This window comes from Macrobrachium rosenbergii, chromosome 5 (assembly GCF_040412425.1).
Source record: "Macrobrachium rosenbergii isolate ZJJX-2024 chromosome 5, ASM4041242v1, whole genome shotgun sequence".
Taxonomy (NCBI): domain Eukaryota; kingdom Metazoa; phylum Arthropoda; class Malacostraca; order Decapoda; family Palaemonidae; genus Macrobrachium; species Macrobrachium rosenbergii.
The window spans coordinates 2,879,892-2,899,607 of NC_089745.1; the positions used below are offsets into that span (position 1 = coordinate 2,879,892).

The 19,716-nt window shown below is 39.0% G+C and overlaps 1 protein-coding gene and 1 pseudogene across 1 annotated transcript; both read left to right on the forward strand.

Annotated features, from left to right (window-relative positions):
* Positions 1-979: 979 nt before the first annotated feature.
* On the forward strand, positions 980-3,768 carry LOC136838437 (uncharacterized). Its single transcript, XM_067103353.1, has 3 exons — positions 980-1,003; positions 2,163-2,839; positions 2,981-3,768. Exons 1-3 carry the CDS (start codon positions 992-994, stop codon positions 3,507-3,509), a joined length of 1,218 nt encoding a protein of 405 aa, XP_066959454.1. The 5' UTR covers positions 980-991; the 3' UTR covers positions 3,510-3,768.
* Positions 3,769-10,277: 6,509 nt separating this feature from the next.
* LOC136838438 (pupal cuticle protein 36-like) lies at positions 10,278-12,553 on the forward strand (annotated as a pseudogene).
* The last annotated feature ends 7,163 nt before the right edge of the window (positions 12,554-19,716 follow it).

Here is a 19,716-nt window from a genome sequence, read left to right on the forward strand (position 1 = left end):
GGAACAATGGACGTCTAATGTTCTGTTCAATGCTTAAAGACTGAACTGGCTTTGAATCATAGGGTGACGCATGAATGTTTTTTTTTTATTCTGGAACACAGGAATGAGAGTAAGCAATGCATCGATGAACATGGATGAATGAAGAATAGAGGAATAAATAAAAGTGTAAACATACAACAAATATCCGGCATATATATATATATATATATATATATATATATATATATATATATATATATATATATATATATATATATATATATATATATATATATATATATATATATATATATTAAGTTATCTTTTCTTAGCACAAAGGATGAGGCAATGATGAGTTACCATCAGTTAATAATAATAATAATAATATTAATAATAATAATAATATATACATAATAATAATAATAATAATAATAATAATAATCATCATATCATCATCATATATACACAGCATATATATATATATATATATATATATATATATATATATATATATATATATATATATATATATATATATATATATATATATATATATATATGTATGTATATATGCATGTATATATACAAGTGTGTGGTTGTATATGTGTACAAAAGTTATGTATGTCACAGACAACATAGAGACCTTCATTTCCTAGAATTATGCATGGTCATCAATCTGTAATGAAACAAATTTCATTGCCAATAATCCCGCGAACTTTCGATTCCATTTTGAGAAAACTGATTATCAGAAACGAAAAAAAAAAAAAAAAACTGGTTGAGCTGGGGAAGGACGGGGAGGGAAGGGGGTTACACATCGCGAGAGCAAGTTTTGATCTGAAAAAGAATGAACTGGAGCAGTAGCTTAGGGGTAGGGGGATGGGGGGCAGGGGGCGGGGGGGGGCTTTTGAAGGGTGCCACCGCCGGGCAGAAGGCGGCGAAGGGCACCGGTCTCTTATAAAAGCGAGCAGAAGACACTCGATCATCACATTCAGTTCGACTCCTTCAGACAACGATGGCGACTAAAGTAAGTCCTCTGGCTGCCTCCTTCTCACTCACTCACTCACTCATTCACTCACGAACTTTGACCTTTTGCTTTTAATCTCGCTAGTTCATTTATATGTGCAATTACAAATGACCTGAGCAATCAGTGAAGGGTGTCGTACACATCTCGGAGAGTGTATTGGTGTCTTTAAAGTGTTCTAACAACAGCAAATCCCAGATTGATCTTAATCATATACAAGAGTAGTTACAATCTGATCAGGGAATTTTTTATGTTTGGAAATGGAAAATGCATGACTCTAAATCTGTTCTGATCCACTTATGAAGATTTTCATGTGTTTTTGGTGTCAGTATCGAGGGATCTTATGTTAAGTAAAGGCTGCTCTGGTATGATCAGCCATAATTTTAAAGCTAAAGTAATGTCAGCTTTTATTCTCTTATTATCATACTACTTTCTCTTCTCCCAAGTTCTTTGCACTTTATTATCATAAAATCAACATACATTATTTGGGTTATAACTGACATTATTAAAAGTGTATTGTATTTTCCAAACTGCAATGTTTCACTTTATGCCGAAAAATCTATAAAATTTTTCCTTATGTATTTAAAGTAATTGTCTACTATACTTGTTTTCGAGACTATTACAGAGAAACTGAAAATCCCAGCTTAATTTTTATACCAAAAAATCACTGAATACTTCACATCATGAGTTTCTTGTGTGGCTTATTTTCAGTTCAAAATAGTCAGTTCTGTTCCGGTTGGAAGTCAGACATTTGCTCAGCCACAGCAATTTTACTATCTTTTAGTAAGCAGGGGTGAAAACTATATAGTATAAAGGGTAGCTGTATTTTGAAACAAAAAGATGAAGTCTTATTACTGTAAAATCACTTGAATTTTTGTTACCAACTAATATTTTGAATCATGAATGTCTTTACTGTAATACCACAGTGTGATATGAATATAAGAAGGACCATAAAACACTGTTTGAACTTTGCAACCATATATTTCGAGCACTTCCTTCTGTGGCCCTGATTTACCAGTGAACAGGGGCACAGAAGGAAGTGCTCGAAATATATGGTTGCAACGCTCAAATAGTTTTATGGGCCTTCTTATATTCATTCTGAATCATCTATAATGGATCAACATTTTATTTTGGTGTAGTAACAAAGACCACTCCTTTTCAGACGGTGGTCTTGTGTGCCCTTTTGGCACTGACAGCGACTATTCCTCGAGGGGTTCTCTCTGACAAGGCAAGATTATATCAACCTCCTTCAGTAGGATTTGGAGGTTCTAGTGGAGGATTTGGAGGTGCCGGTGGTTCTTCGGCTGGTGCCTTTGGAGGATCAGGAAGTGGAGGATTCGGTGGTTCATCTGGAGCAGGATTTGGTGGTTCATCTGCTGGAGGACTTGGCAGTGGTGGTTTTGGTGGTTCTGGTGGTTCCTCTAGTGGTTTTGGTGGGGTTGGCAGTCTAGGCTTTGGAGGTTCAGCAGGATCTGGTGGTGCTGGATTTGGAGGTTCTTCTGCTGGAGGTTTTGGTGGATCTTCTTCAGGAGGCTTTGGTGGAAGTTCCTCTGGAGGCTTTGGTGGTTCAAGTGGCTCATTTGGAGGATCTCGCCCTTCAGGATCATCTGCTGGAGGATTCGGAGTATCTGGATCTGCTGGTGGTGCCTTTGGCAGACCATCACCAGTTTACCAAGGTCCCTCTGCTCCTGTCGTTCCAATTCTTGTTGATGAACGTGATGGTCCACATGCTGACGGTTCTTACAGCTTCAACTTCGAAACTGGTAATGGCATCAGCCGTCAAGAACAAGGACACCCACAGGGTGTAACTGGAGCTGTGGCACAGCAGGGGGCATGGTCGTAAGTATGAAAATGTTCTATAATTATTATAAGTAAATGTCTACTAGATAAAAGAAAACTAAAAGTGTAAAATTATAAGAAATCTCTCTCTATATACATAATTTTATTTATCGTGGTAATCATTACCTTTGCTATTTTCAGATTCACATTCCCAGATGGTACCCCAGCTAACTTCCAGTTTGTTGCCGATGGATCTGGTTTCAATGTACAATCAGACCTTCTACCAGTTCCTCCTCCTCTTCCACCCCATGCCATTGCTCAGATTGAAAAGGCAGCTCTTGAGGATGCTGCTGCAGCTCAGAGAGGTTATGGTGGAAGTTCCCAATCTGGATCAGGATCTCAGTTTTCTGGAAGTGGATCTCAGTTCTCTGGATCTGGCTCCCAATTCTCTGGCTCTGGAGCAGGTTTTGGTTCTGGTGCTGGCGTAGGCTCTGGAGCAGGCTTCGGCTCTGGAGCAGGCTTAGGCTCTGGAGCAGGATTTGGCTCTGGTGCTGGCTCAGGATCTGGAGCAGGATTTGGCTCTGGTGCTGGATTTGGCTCTGGAGCAGGCCTTGGATCTGGAGCAGGCTTTGGCTCTGGAGCAGGATCTGGATCTGGAGCAGGATTTGGTTCTGGATCTCAGTTTGGTGGCTCTGTATCAACTCCAAGCAGAACCTATGGTTTACCTTAAACATAAGAATCTATTCAGCATGACCCACCTGATGTGTGATGTTCCACAAGAATTATTATAATACATAAGTTTAATTATTCAAATTATGTATAACTAATGAAATGGTGTCATCATATGCTACTCACGACCACTGTAAGTGAATTATTGACTGAATAATTCACAGCATTGTAGGGACCACTTTATCTCCCAGTGCTTTCTTGTCTAAAATTCACTTAAGTAATGGTGCTGTTATATCGATTCCACTTGAGTGACGAAAATACGCTTAATAGTTGTAGTTACTGTTAATGATGAAATATAGTTTTCAATAAAATTATTGTTTTCCTTCTCCTGACATGTGAAGCATTGCAAAGTATGTCAATTACTATCATTATTGTTATCAAAACACTCTATTCCAAAAAGGTCAATACTGTAAGTATATTGCTCACATTATTCCTCAAATTAACGTAAAGACCCTAATTACGATACAAGATGCCATATTATAGGAAAACCTATTAGTGAAACACGCCACTCCTTTAGAAAAACTAAGCTTTTCGGCTTTTTTTTTCTTAAGAAAATCTAGAAAAATTAATCGATTCCAGTCAAGAATAGTTTGGCCACTTGTTCTAAGGACTGTTCTTTGCCGAATTCTTTCAGTATTACTAAAAACTGTATTATATATATTAAGAATATTAATATTACCAAGAAAAATAATGAAATAGATAACACATGCAATAATGTTGACTTTGCTCAAGAATACTTATAATCGTAAAGAACATCTTGAGAACGGCTTGTTTCTTACTGTGAAATTACGTCTTATGGAAGGAAATTACTGTGAAATTACTTCTTATGGAAGGAAATTACTGTTAAATTACTTCTTATGGAAGGAAATTACTTTTAAATTACTTCTTATGGAAGAAAGACACAAAGAGAAGGAGTCCTCCAATCAACTTTAAAGATTTGTGAAAGTGGCTTATGTTTCCGTAACTTCCTCCTTCAAAATATTTTTGTAAGTTCCTGCTCTCGTTACCACTAGCAGAGAGCAAATTGTTTTCACTAGATTCACAGTTAACTACGGTACAACAGCTTCACTCTGAATGGGTGAAAATGCCCCAGTGCTTGGGGTGACGGCTTCCTAAATCTGACAAATCAATCGATGAATCGTTGGCTTATAGCTCGCTAATTCGACCAGTTTTTCAATTACTGCCAGAAGCGAACTAATAACAATCATCAATCAAAATGACGTACAAAGAAAACGATAAAATACGATTTTGACAAAATCGTGAAGTCATTACAAAAAAGATGGTCGAGTGCATGAGTGATAAATCCTCAATGATAATTAGTGATAAGTAACAATTCGAAGCTTATGTAAATGTTTTCTCATTACACACACACAGACACATATATATGATGCCGAATGATAGAATAACCAACTGCGCATAGAATTTTACGATACTAGTCATTTCACAAACCTACACAGAAATCTCGCTAGCTGAGTGTCTAATCCCACCAAACATACAGGGCCACTCAACTCTATCTTATATACATTCTTGCCCTTTTAAGATGCTGAGGCTCCTCCTTGTCAATAGCTCTATCACATCATCTGCCCATACCTTTATTGACTTTTCTCTTTCCACCAACCTGTCATCCTCCATTCTTCCAGCATGACCAAACCATGTCGAAACAGTCTGATCTATCCTTTCCCCAACATTAACCATTGTATCACTACTTCTACATGCTTCCACATTTCACACACTTTCAGTTGTCCTTATATTACGAATGTTACTTACACACTTCATCACCAAAGCTTCTACTTTTAACCCATTGCATATCACTGACAAGGAGAGCTAGTTAAACAATCCCTTCATCCAATCTCAACCTTAGCTTCCATAAACATTTGTAGTTACTTCATATGTTCCACACATCCTCCTACCTTCCTTGCTTCATCTCTGGGACTCAACTAATCCTACCATAATCTAATAATAAAAAAAACATTCATTGCTACACAACCTGCTCCCCCCCCTCCCCCATCACCTAAAGAGCCTTACACTTACTTGCATTTACTCTCACCCTTCTTTCCTTGCAAGTACTAAAATTGCTTTCTTTCCTTGCAAGCACTAAAATTGTTTCACAAATCCCTGCAGTTTCTCGAAACTAACATCATTCACTATTGTGCAGTGGATTAACATCAGTCTTTCCAAGCACCAAGTCTTGAGTCTTATTCGTATCCCACAATTCTGCACTTACATTCAGTATTCTTTCATCAAAATCAACATTTATATTACACAGTCATGGACAAATAACAAACCTTTGCTCAGTCACATATTTAGAAGGCCATTCACTCTCCCACCTACAACCTTCAAAACATGACTCACGCCCATCATGCCCCGTAGTGGGGTAGTGCCGCCAGTGCACCTCATGCGGGTTCTTTGCAGCGTGCCTTCCATACGCTCCTAGCTGCAACCCATTTCGTTCATTTTACTGTACCTCCTTTCATATTCTCTTTCTTCCATCTTACTTTCCACCCTCTCCTAATAATGGATTCATATTGCAACTACGAGGTTTTCCTCCTGTCACACCGTTCAAACCTTTCACTGTCAATTTCCGCTTCAGCACTGAATGACCTCATAGGCCCCAGTGCTTGGCCTTTGGCCTAAATTCTATGTTCAATATTTCACGTCCATTATGAAACATTTTCAGCATTCTTCAACATGCCATATGTATTACTGATCCTGGGGGTCTCTAGGTACACGCATGACGCATACAGCTTTCTACCTTTACTTTCAAGCTTCCCACGTAACTGTTCCATAAAAAAATTACTTGATCTGCACTGTCATCCTTTCCTTAACCTAAACTGTTCTTCCCTTATCAAACTTTTCATTATCTGTTTTGTAACTTCTCAATTATAATCCAGCCACACACCTTTTCATATATATTAATACACCTTAATGCTAACACTAAACAAAGACATAAGGAGATAAAGGAATAGCGCTTAGTTTGAATGGAATGAAAACATTCTGCATGCTTATAATCAACAGGCTGCAAAAAGAGACTGATGAACAAACTGGTTCCACAAGAGGCAAGAGAGTTGCACAATTAAATATCTGTGTTGAGAGACATTGAATATAATGAAATTGCTTATGTAACTAAGATATATACTGTACATGTATTACTAAATGGAGATGAACCATGACAAAAGCACGAATATTTGTCTTAAAGATTTTGTCGATTTGAGAATAAGGCCTTATGACGAATATTACAACAGGCATGAGGCAGGAAATGTTGTTAAAAAGTTCCCTGGATACAGTTCCCTGGAAATGGAAATGAAGACAGTTCCGTGGAAAGCAAAGCAGTTCCCTGGAAATGAAAGCAGTTCCCTGGATGAAGAAGGCAGTTCCCTGGAAATGAAAACAGTTCCCTGGATAAGAAGGCAGTTCCCTGGAAATGAAAGCAGTTCCCTGGATAAGAAGGCAGTTCCCTGGAAATGAAAGCAATTCCTTGGAAATGAAGGCAGTTCCATGGCAATGGAGGCAGTTCCCTGGAAATGAAGGCAATTCCCTGGAAATGAAGGCAATTTCCTGGAAACGAAGGCAGTTCCCTGGAAACGAAGGCAGTTCCCTGGATATGAAGGCATTTCCCTGGAAATGAAAGCAATTCCTTGGAAATGAAGGCAGTTCCATGGCAATAGAGGCAGTTCCCTAGAAATGAAGGCAGTTCCATGGCAATAGAGGCAGTTCCCTGGAAATGAAGGCAATTCCCTGGAAATGAAGGCAGTTCCCTAGATACGAAGGCAGTTCCCTGGAAATGAAGGCAATTCCCTGGAAATGAAGGCAGTTCCCTAGATACGAAGGCAGTTCCCTGGAAATGAAGGCAGTTCCCTAGAAATGAAGGCAGTTTCCTGGAAATGAAAGCAGTTCCCTGGAAAAGAAGGCAGTTCCCTGCAAATAAAGGCAGTTCCCTGGGAAAGAAGGCAGTTCCCTGGAAAAGAAGGCAGTTCCCTGGAAAAGAAGGCAGTTCCCTGCAAATAAAGGCAGTTCCCTGGGAAAGAAGGCAGTTCCCTGGAAAAGAAGGCAGTTCCCTGGGAAAGAAGGTAGTTCCCTGGAAAAGAAGGCAGTTCCCTGGAAAAGAAGGCAGTTCCCTGGAAAAGAAGGCAGTTCCCTGCAAATAAAGGCAGTTCCCTGGGAAAGAAGCCAGTTCCCTGGAAATAAAGGCAATTCCCTGGAAATGAAGGCAGTTCCCGGCAAATGAAGGCAGTTCCCTGGAAAAGAAGGCAGTTCCTTGGAAATGAAGGCAGTTTCCTAAGTAGATGCTATAATGATGGAAGAGAGCTGGAGCTGGACTGCAAATGCCCTCCGGACAACCTCTGGGAGATTAGTAGGTGAAACAGTCAAGTGGGCTCCTATGGGCATCAGGAGAGTTGGATACAAGCTGTGAAAAAGGAGCTGGTAAATGAGTGGAGATTTGAAGAAGATAAAGCGCAAGAAAATCATGGGCGACGGAATGTCACAAAGACTCTTTGCGTAGAGATGGAAGTAATAATAAGTATATATATATATATATATATATATATATATATATATATATATATATATATATATATATATATATATAACACTCAGCAGTGATCCCATTGACAGTATTTTATTCGAATTATCCTTTCTGAATGAATATAATAGAAATAATCTCAACACAATCAGGTATGGAACAGGAGTAAATTTCTGACTCACATCAGGATCAAACCCAGGTCTTTCAATTGAAAGACGAGACCGCTTTGCCAACCAAGCCATATATATATGAATGTATGTATGTACATATAATATATGTATGCATATATATTATACATATATACATACAAACACACACACTTTATCACATCACCCTGACATTTTATATACAAACATTAAGCTACAAATGTCGCTTAATTTTCACTTCGAGCTACTTCGGGAATATCACCGAAGGGGAATTATAAGTGATAAATGGATTGATAACTAAGTGACTCGAACACTCGACAGTGCGAACCAACGACTTCCAGTCGACGGTCCAAACCATTCATCATTTATTACTTAAAATTCCCCCTCGGTGATATTCCCGGAGTAAGCGAGTTGATATTAAAACATTTGTAGCTTAATGTTACATACATACATATAAATATACATATATATATAAAAATATATATATATATATATAATATATATATATATATATATATATATATATATATATATATATATAAATCAATAATATAATGTATATATATTAGGCAGAAAAGGAAGGTGATTGGAAACAGAAAATTACAATCCGTTAAGCGGAGTTTCCTTTATCAGCAATCTGACAGCTCTTATGAGTTGGAATCACACCACGACATATTCAGCACACCCGGTTTTTTTTCATCTTGTTCTTTAGTCAAAATATTGAATTTGTATATATTTATATATATATATATATATATATATATATATATATATATATGTATATATATATATAATTATATATATATTATATAATACATATTATATTATATATATATATATATATATATATATATATATATATATATATATATATATATATATATATATATATATATATATATATATATATATATATATATATTATATATATATATATATATACATCATATAAAACTGACCTCACATCATGAAACTGAACAGTGCATGATGAGATAAACAGCAAAATTATAAAATCTTAAACTGTTGCTTTCAACATTAGTGAAATCTTTTATTCAGTACGTGTAAAATGAAATCTAATCGTATGAAAATACTGACGTTAAAATAAAACAACTTTCTATGGAAGGGAATCTTTGCAATTATAAAATAGCAAATCATATAACTCTTGATTTTATCAACACTTCTCTATAGGAAGCTTTTAAGAAGTACGTTTATATAAAATAAATACAAGCAAAACTTCGGCGCAGTCGAGTTTTCTGTACAGCCCCTACAGCGTACAATCAAGGCCAACGAAAATAGATCTATGTTTAGGTGGTCTCGGTGTAATGCTGTATGAGCCGCGGACCATGAAACTTTAACCACGGCCCGGTGGTGGCATATCCTATATACTTGCCAGAAGCACGGTTATGGCTAATTTTAACCTTAAATCAAATAAAAACTAATGAGGCTAGAGGGCTGCAATTTGGTATGTTTGATGACTGGAGGGTGGATGATCAACAAACCAATTTGCAGCCCTCTAGCCTCGGTAGGTTTTAAGATCTGAGGGCGGACACAAAAAGTGAGGACTGAATAAAGTGCAGACAGAATAAAGCTCGGACGGACAGACAAAGCCGGCGCAATCATTTTCTTTTACAGAGAATGAAAATACAGACACGAAAAGACAGCTACCTAATTCAAGACCTCCATCTTTTAGAAGCTTGTCCATCGTAATAAGTCAAACGGCCAGGGTCATTAGATCAGTCAAATAATGCAAACCTCACTGACACTGTTTCAAAGGAGCCAGTAATCTAGTTTTTTGGTTTTAAACTGGATTACTAATGAAAAAAAAATTGGGTGACTGTTTCGGAGAAAGGTGGGGGTGGGGTGGGGAGGTTTGGACGCATCATGAAAAGCAAGTTCCCAGTTTATTAGGATGAACTGATCTGATGATGATGAGAGAGAGAGAGAGAGAGAGAGAGAGAGAGAGAGAGAGAGAGAGAGAGAGACAGGGGCGGGATGGGGTAAGGGGGGGCACTTGGAGGGTGCCACTGGGCCCAATGGAGCGAAGGGCATCGGTCCCTTATATAAGCGAGGAAAAGACACTCGATCATCACAATCAGTTCGACTCCTTCAGACAACGATGGCGACCAATGTAAGTCCTCTGGCTTCGTCTGTTATCATAACTTTGGCCTAATTACTTTTATTGCAAATTAAGTAAATAACTTTAAAAGGTGTTCACTGTATATGTGTTCAATGTGCGCTGCTGTCAGGAAATCTGAAATTAATGTTCTTCATATCAGCTGATCTGGTTAATTTTGGGGGGGGTTTTTAAATAGAAAAGGCGGGACCGTCTTATTCTTGTACAATCAAATTATAAAGGTTCTCATAATATGTTCTTGGCACATAATCAAGGGATATTAGTGTCATTTTAAAAATGAAAACCAAATATAAAGACTTAACATTTTTTTTTTAAGTAATTTTAAACGTTTCATTATTGTGAAATAATCAGTAGTATCTATTACTGTCTTTTTCGCTTTTCCAACGATCAGTAAGTATAAAGATTTATTTCATTCTCTAAATTGCAACGCCTAACGAATCTTAATGCTGAAAAGTAGGTAATGTTTTCGTAATGATTTAAATAAACTCTACTCATTATAAAAGAAATGAAAATCACTGATTCATCTTTCTTCAACAAATCATGCCTCTACTGCAGCTTAATTTTAGTTCAAAGTAGTCCTCTTTCGGCAGGAAATTAAGCTGCTGCTTAGCCACAGTTACTCCACTATCATTTAGTGAGCAACTGCTTGCATGGATGAAAACTAAGTATTATAAAGGGTAACAGTTTCTTGAAAAGTGAAGTCCCTTAAATTTCTGTTACCAGCTAATACTTCATTTATCAATTCTGGAGCGAAATTTACTTTGCAATGATACAGATCACTCCTCTTTCAGACTCTGGTCTTGTGTGCCCTTTTGGCAATCACTGCGACTATTCCTCGAGGGGTTCTCTCTGACAAGGCAAGATTATATCAACCTCCTTCAGTAGGATTCGGAGGTTCTAGTGGAGGATTTGGAGGTGCCGGTGGTTCTTCGGCTGGTGCCTTTGGAGGATCAGGAAGTGGAGGATTCGGTGGTTCATCTGGAGCAGGATTTGGTGGTTCATCTGCTGGAGGATTTGGCAGTGGTTCTGTGAGTGGAGGCTTTGGAGGTTCAGCAGGAAGCGGTTTTGGAGCCTCGGGATCTGGTTTCGGAGGTTCTTCTGCTGGAGGTTTTGGTGGATCTTCTTCAGGAGGCTTTGGTGGAAGTTCCTCTGGAGGCTTCGGTGGTTCAAGTGGATCATTTGGAGGATCTCGCCCTTCAGGATCATCTGCTGGAGGATTCGGAGTATCTGGATCTGCTGGTGGTGCCTTTGGTAGACCATCACCAGTTTACCAAGGTCCCTCTGCACCTGTCGTCCTATTCTTGTTGATGAACGTGACGGTCCACATGCTGACGGTTCTTACAGCTTCAACTTCGAAACTGGTAATGGCATCAGCCGTCAAGAACAAGGACACCCACAGGGTGTAACTGGAGCTGTGGCACAGCAGGGGCATGGTCGTAAGTATGAAATGTTCTATACAAATTATAAGTAAATAAAAGAAAACTAAAAATGTAAAATTATAAGAAACCTCTCTTTATATAAATAATTTTATTTATCGTGGTAATCATTACCTTTGCTATTTTCAGATTCACATTCCCAGATGGTACTCCAGCTAACTTCCAGTTTGTTGCCGATGGATCTGGTTTCAATGTACAATCAGACCTTCTACCAGTTCCTCCTCCTCTTCCACCTCACGCCATTGCTCAGATTGAAAAGGCAGCTCTTGAGGACGCTGCTGCAGCTCAGAGAGGTTATGGTGGAAGCTCCCAATCTGGATCAGGATCTCAGTTTTCTGGAAGTGGATCACAATTCTCTGGTTCTGGATCGCAGTTCTCTGGATCTGGTTCCCAATTCTCTGGAACTGGATTTGGGTCAGGAGCAGGCTTTGGCTCTGGAGCTGGTTTTGGATCTGGAGCAGGATCTGGCTCTGGAGCTGGCTTTGGCTCCGGAGTAGGGTCCGGCTCTGGAGCTGGCTTTGGAGCTGGTGCTGGCTTCGGCTCTGGAGCAGGCTTTGGCTCCGGATCTCAGTTCTCTGGGGCTGGATCAGGATCTGTGTTTGGCGGTTCAGGCTCAAGACCAGCACCACAAACTCCAAGCAGAACCTACGGTTTACCTTGAACAGACTCAACAACCTATTCAGCACGACCAATCTGATGTACGACGTTACGATGTTTGATGTTAGGCAATGGTGCTGTATATAAGTGACAAGAATACGCTTAATAGTTGTAGTTACAGTTAATGATCAAATACAATTTTCAATATAATCATTTTTTATTTCTCCTATCAAATAAAACAACAATTTATGCTTTACTGATACTTAAAATTTACATTCAAAACAATTTCATCTTTAACATGATGAGGAATATTATTACACTACCTTTACAAAACATTCTTCCACAAGGATAGAGTTTTAACTCTATCACTCATTATATTGAGGAAAGGCTCAAAATAAGCAGTTTGTTCATATCACTACGGAAACATATTAGTAAAATACAACCCTCTTAAAAAACCAAGTTAAAAGAAATGGCCTCAGTACTCCTTTGTTACTTACAAAAATATTTATACAAAGCAACTGATTTCAGTTACAACTGTATTGTAAAGTTATGGCTACGCACTGGCCACTGGGTCTAAAGACTTGTATGCTGTATTGTACAAGATTACTGAAATATTTATGTATTAAAGATTTAGGATTTTGTTTACAAAGAGAAAAAAGAAGGAAATCATGAAATGGTAATCAACTGCTTACACCATACCGGCATGTTTCACTATCCTAGATCCATTGGTGTTCACTCATCAATGTATATCTAAACAAATATGCAGATGCCACTGTTTATAAAAACCAACGCAGTAACTGCAATGAAATTTTAGTTGGGTAGGCCGGTAGATCCATCTAACAAAGATTAATAGAGCATAAACGATCAGTAAGATATGGTTCAGAGTGATCAGTGATTTCCGTGCATAGCAGAGCTGATTCCAGAATCTTCCTTTTGTACTGGCAGTTACCCTTGAGAAACAGCTTGGTCTCCCTACAATTTATGGTTAAAAGTATATCTTAGTTTAACCAGACCACTGAGCTGATTAACAGCTCTCCTAGGGCTGGCCCGGAGGATTAGATTTATTTTACGTGGCTAACAACCAACTGGTTACCTAGCAACGGCACCTACAGCTTATTGTGGGATCCTCCGACTCTCCGACCAGCTAATGAAGAATTAGAGGAATTTATTTCTGGTGATAGAAATTCATTTCTCTTCATAATGTGGTTCGGATCCCACAATAAGCTGTAGGTCCCGTTGCTAGGTAACCAGTCGGTTCTTAGCCACGTAAAATAAATCTAATCCTTCGGGGCCAGCCCTAGGAGAGCTGTTAATCAGCTCAGTGGTCTGGTTAAACTAAGATACACTTTTAACCATAAATTGTAGTGGGACTAGGCTGTTTCTCAAGGGTAACTGCCAGTACAAAAGGAAGATTCTGGAATCAGCTCTGCACTAAAATGGCAGACTGCAGTATCTGCAAAAATACAAAACTGAGAAAAATGCTAGATACTCCCTTGCCTTACTACTGATTTTGCAGATACTGCAAATGGGACCCCCTAAATACTCGTGGAAAGCATTGACGAATCGTTCTGAAACTGCAATAACTTATGTATTAGTGTTTCACGAGCCCAATAGGTGGCACATCTCAATTTCGACAATTTTGCAGATACTGCAGTTTTCCATTTTAGGGCAGTGCTGTCGTCACTCAAACTGAGCATGTGAAGCTTTCAGGAGGACAGAGGAAACCGGGTTTCACGGACGAGTTAATCTTAAGACTCGTTCTTCGGTATGCATTCCAACGGATAGGCCCACCAGACTAGACCTAACACCTGGGAGGTAACGAGGGCTAAAAACAATGATGGACTGACCCCCATCTATCACAGGAATATCTCTGTACCTAATTCCACCAACGTCGGCGTTCCAAACCTGCATATTCCAACCGTCCACTTACACCAGTGATCAGGATTAAAGTACTGTCAATAGACATATATATGGTTTTGCCTCGCTAGAAATGGTTTCCTGGGCCTTTTACGTTTAACAGAACACTTCCAAATAATGGTATACATACATACACACACATATATATAATTTTTACTTTATTAAGTAAATAAAACCTGTAAGTTCCTCGTTAGGCAAGTCGACAGAGTTGTGGGCTAGCACTCGCTAGGCCCGAGTTCGAGTCTCTGACCGTCTAATGAAGAATTAGAGGAATTTATATCTGGTGACAGAAATTAATTTCTCGCTATAATGTGGTTCGGATTCCACAATAAGCTGTAGGTTCCGTTGCTAAGTAACCAATTGGCTCTTAGCCACGTAAAATAAGTCTAATCCTTCGGGCCAGCCCGAGGAGAGCTGTTAATCAGCTCAGTGGTCTGATAAAACTAAGGCATATTTAACTTATTCATATGCAGCAAGACCGAGGGGCCACTGACTTGAAATTCAAGCTTCCAGAGAATATGCTGGTTTCAACCTCCCACCACAGACCCCACACTGCAGCAGGAACTGAGCAAGATACAGAGCCAGCGATTTATTTCATCGGCTTGGGAGAGGCGCGAACTCATGACATCTGAGTGGCATTCAAGACACTAACCACTGTACCAGAGACCAGCTGGTAGGCTATATATAATTACTTCACTGGGAATTACGTGTTAGGATATGCCACATGAAACAATGATAGTTACAAGTTCAGTGTTATCCTCTCCACATATAACAAATATTATAGGTCTGTCTTGTATCCAGGATCTACAATATTTAATCATATTTCAAAAAAAAATAAATAAATAAAATAAAAAATGGCAATGGAAGCATCTCATAAGGACTTGGGAAGTCCCACTGTGTCTATCATCAAAACGAGGTTAGGCTTAGGTACACTGGCACTATTCATTTTCTTCATTATTCCATGTACTTTTTATTACTTGCTGATCTGTAAATTCTTGAATTGAACTGAATATAGAATTTTAGGCCGAAGGCCAAGCACTGGGACCTGTGAGGCCATTCAGCGCTGAAACGGAAATTGACAGTAAAAGGTTTGAAAGGTATAAAGGTAAACCTCGCAGTTGCATTATGAATCAAATGTTAGGAGAGGGTGGAAAGTAAGATGGAAGAAAGCGAATATGAAAGGAGGCACAGTAAAAGAAACGAAAGGGGTTGCAGCTAGGAGCCGAAGGCACGCCGCAAAGAACCTTAAGCAACGCCTACAGTGCAGCGCGCGAGGTGCACTGACGGGACCTCCCCTCAACGGGGTACAGTCCAAGCTAAAATATGAAGAGCACTCAACTTGAACTTCACCCAGAGTTGACAGAGCCAGAAATTTTGCACTTTCTTCAGGTGAACCAATTTCACTATGAAATTTAACAATATCTCGATTACCCTCAAAGAATTTCACATCAACAAAGAATTTCACATCATTATCAATCAAATTATGGTTCAAGTACCTTTTGAAGGCACTGGGTATAAAAACCCGAGTTACTATTTCATATATTTTACTGATTTTAAAGGCACGTGGATCTGATGTTATGGTACTGAAACCATACGGAGAGAATAAATCATTATCATTCACAGACTTCTATTGAAGATACTCTAATGTCCAAATTAGGACATTTTTTCTAATAATGGCACAAATAGGAAATGAATCTCAAACGTCTGCCCTCAGCCTAACATCTGCGACTGTTAGGCTGAATCGAACTGAATATAGAATTTAGGCCAAGGGCCAAGCACTGGGACCTGTGAGGTCATTCAGCGCTGAAATGGATTTTGACAGTAAAAAGGTTTGAAAGGTGTAACAGGAAGAAACCTCGCAGCTGCACTGTGAATCAATTGTCAGGAGAGGGTTGAGGAAAGTAAGATGGAAGAAAGAGAATCTGAAAGGAGGTACAGTAAAAGGAACGAAAGGAGGTTGCAGCTGGGGGCCGAGGACGCTGCAAAGAACCTCAATGCCTACAGTGCACCGCATGAGATGCACTGACGGCACTACCCACTGAATGGAACTGAGACTGACAAGAATTCACTCATCCCAACTCTAATATAGTTGGAGGGAGGACTAGATAGAATGCCAAAAGCCCTTCCCCCAAATTGTCAAATCAATCCTGGAGTCCACTAGAGAATATATAAATGGAAAGATAAAAACAAAAGCATTACATGGAAGTACAGAAGAAATGAGCAGTTATATCAAACACATTAGTCATCAAATTAATGAAATTTTCTTAGACAATTTTTTGAATTAGTTTCAATGCCAGTTTGCGTCACTTCAACGAACTGTTTCTGTTAGAGGATGAAAATCAGGCATTACGAACGTTTAACGACTTTAATAGCATAATAAAATAAAATAGCACTATTTTATGATAAGTGACCGTTGCTACAATATCATTGTAATGTTTTAACCAATGACGTTAAAAACAAGTTTCTTCGGCGCAATCGAGTTTTCTGTACAGCCGCTATAGCGTATAATCAAGGCCACCGAAAACAGGTCTATCTTTCGGCGGTCTCGTTATAATGCTGTATGAGCAGCGGCCCATGAATCTTTAGCCTCGACCCAGTGGTGGCTTATCCTATAACGGTGCCAGAAACACGATTATGGCTAGATTTAACCTTTAATGAAAAAAAAAAACTACTACGGCTAGAGGGCTGCAATTTGGTATGTTTGATGATTGGAGGGTGGATGATCAACATACCAATTTGCAGCCCTCTAGCCTAAGTAGTTTTTAAGATTTGGGGGTGGACAGAAAAAGTGCGGACAGAAGAAAGTGTGGACAGAATAAAGAGCGGACGGACAGACGAAGCCGGAACAATAGTTTTCTTTTACAGACAACTAAAAATGTTCACCAATAGCCATTGACTCTTGATTTAATTCCACCGCTCGTTTCTAGAACTAAATTTCATGAAACTGTTAAAACTGGAAAATTACCATTTGTATTACGCACATAAATAGCAGGTAACAAGGAGAAAAAAGTATACTAAGGACTTAAATATATACGCCATCTTCCAAACAAAACATATTGTATTACTTAAAGGACTTTGCTTTCAAACTCTTCCTCGAACATAGCGAGATTCTGCAAAATAGGGTAATAAGGAGATAGACTAATAAGAACGTAGGCAATGGAGAAGCGGAATACACACAGTCTTCTCCAAGCACGGGGATGCACTGACGCCGGTGAATGTGGAACCGCCGGTTCCTCCCTCCGGTGGTGAAGGGCACCTCTCTTTCATGCAAGTGTGCCTACGCGTAGGATAACTATGATTAGTGCGGTTCTTCTCTTAGTTCTATAGCCTTCTGATGCAAATTCAACCCCCTTTTGGTCAAATAATACGTCATTTTAATTCCGGACTACTTTCGGCTTCACTAAATCTGCGCTGGGTGGTCTTTTTGTGAATACCGGTTTCTAACTAGACTGTGGACTTAAGCTTGAGTGTAAGTGAACGTCATAATTTTTACAGATTTACTTGGACCTCAATCTCAGTGTTTTCTATAATTGTTTATAAAATCAATACTCTTACTGGTTAGGCCAATAACAAGTGTTCAACAGCAGACACAGGATAATTTTATCATTCAAAATGACAAACTAGTCATATAGGACTAGCTTCAGCAGCAATTGACTTTCAAAAGATGAGTGAGAATGGAAGGCAATGCAATAACGAGTAATGAGGATTATCTGCAAACTTAAAATTACAATTGCATGAAAAAATAAGAGTGAGAAAACTAGCACAATGACACTACCGTAACACGAAACCAATCGCGCGCAACTGGTCGTATGCGACCGGTCGCCTTGAGGTCCCAACATGCACCGGAGCGATTCGGATGATGACGACGAACTTTCATTTCAGTGCATAAGCAGAAGGAAAAAAAAAAAAAGAGATGAGTATGGGTCTACCTTATATATAAAAAAAAGTGCACAACGAAGAGGTTTTCTTACTGCTTTTTTCGTCGCGAGGTTGACTATTTCAGTCGCGATCATTATTGTATCGAGACTGGGTGTCCACATGTAATGCCGCTGAAGTCCTGTAATCAGAAGTGACCTGTGAACCTCCCTCAGATTAATTTCTGTCAGGTTCAAGTAACCTTCCAGGTGTTCTTTGTTCCTAACATGGCCTCCACGTGGAGAACCACCAGTTTTGAGTTTCATATCCTCACGGCCTGCTGATGTCTTCGTTCATGATAATCAGGGAATGCCTTAGGCAAAATTTGAAATGGCTTTCTTGTTATAAAAACTAACACCATGGTTAGCAGACCGTGGATTGGTCTAAACTGGCAGTGACGCAACGATGAACACTAGTCTCACAGAGTAGAGGAAGACGTTCCATAAACATAAAAAGAAGGATATGAAATAGAAAAAATAATCAAGCCTTTTCATAATCAATGAGTTTGTCAAGTTATTCACTCATGCCATTTAAAACAAAGAAAACGGATAAAGACGCAAGATTGTTTACCTAGCTACATTAATCTTTTAGCCTCTCGAGTGCACGACACAACCTAACGCCTTCTCTCTCTCTCTCTCTCTCTCTCTCTCTCTCTCTCTCTCTCTCTCTCTCTTTCAGGAAATGAGAAGGGTAAAGAGGTGCTGGTGAGGTGGAAGGAACAAGCCACGAGGGAACGGAAACGTGACGAGAGAAGTAAAAATTGAAGCGCATTGACAAGGGAAGGGCGAGAGGAGTTAATGGCGCCTACGTGGGGGGAGGGAGAGGTGTCTAAGGAGGAAGGGGTTTGGTATTCAAAGAAGAGGAGGGGAATTTGTCTGACGTTAGGGAGAACTGGATGGCGGACTGTTATTAAGGGAGTAATGGCTACTTAGACCTAACTTGAATCACACTATCCCCCACCCCCACATTTCCAGCAAAGATGACGTCACTACGAACTGGGATGACAAAAAGAAACTCGAAATGAACAATGAAGCCTATCATTGATAAACCTAATCCAACATGAAGAAGAGATTAAACAAAAGATAACAGCACATTCTTTAGGCATGACTCAGCACAATTCAAAGTACACACCTAATACCTGATTGACTGACTGATTTCTGGTTACTGTATTTTAACTGGAGCTCGATCACACTAAGCCGTTATTGTATTACTGCTGTGCTTAGGCCCATAGCCTAAGCTCTGGTCTGGGATATTCAACTGGAGACAATAGCATAGATGTCAAATTAGCAAGTTTTCGCTTACAACACCTGTATAGATATTATTATTATTATTATTATTATTATTATTATTATTATTATTATTATTCAGAAGATGAAACCTATTTATATGGAAATTGACAAACAAGGGACCATCCGTCGATGGTCCATTTCATAGCTGCTACTATTAGGCCTAAAGATTTTGCAAAGATGACAATATTAGGCTAAGCGATTTGTGACATGGGGCTTTAGACTATCTGTTTTTTTTTTTTTTTAAATCTCTGA

Excerpts from the sequence above, each read along its gene's own strand:
- LOC136838437 (XM_067103353.1), top strand. Across the intron at positions 2,840-2,980 it reads GCACAGCAGGGGGCATGGTC|ATTCACATTCCCAGATGGTA; the intron begins GTAAGTATGAAA and ends TGCTATTTTCAG.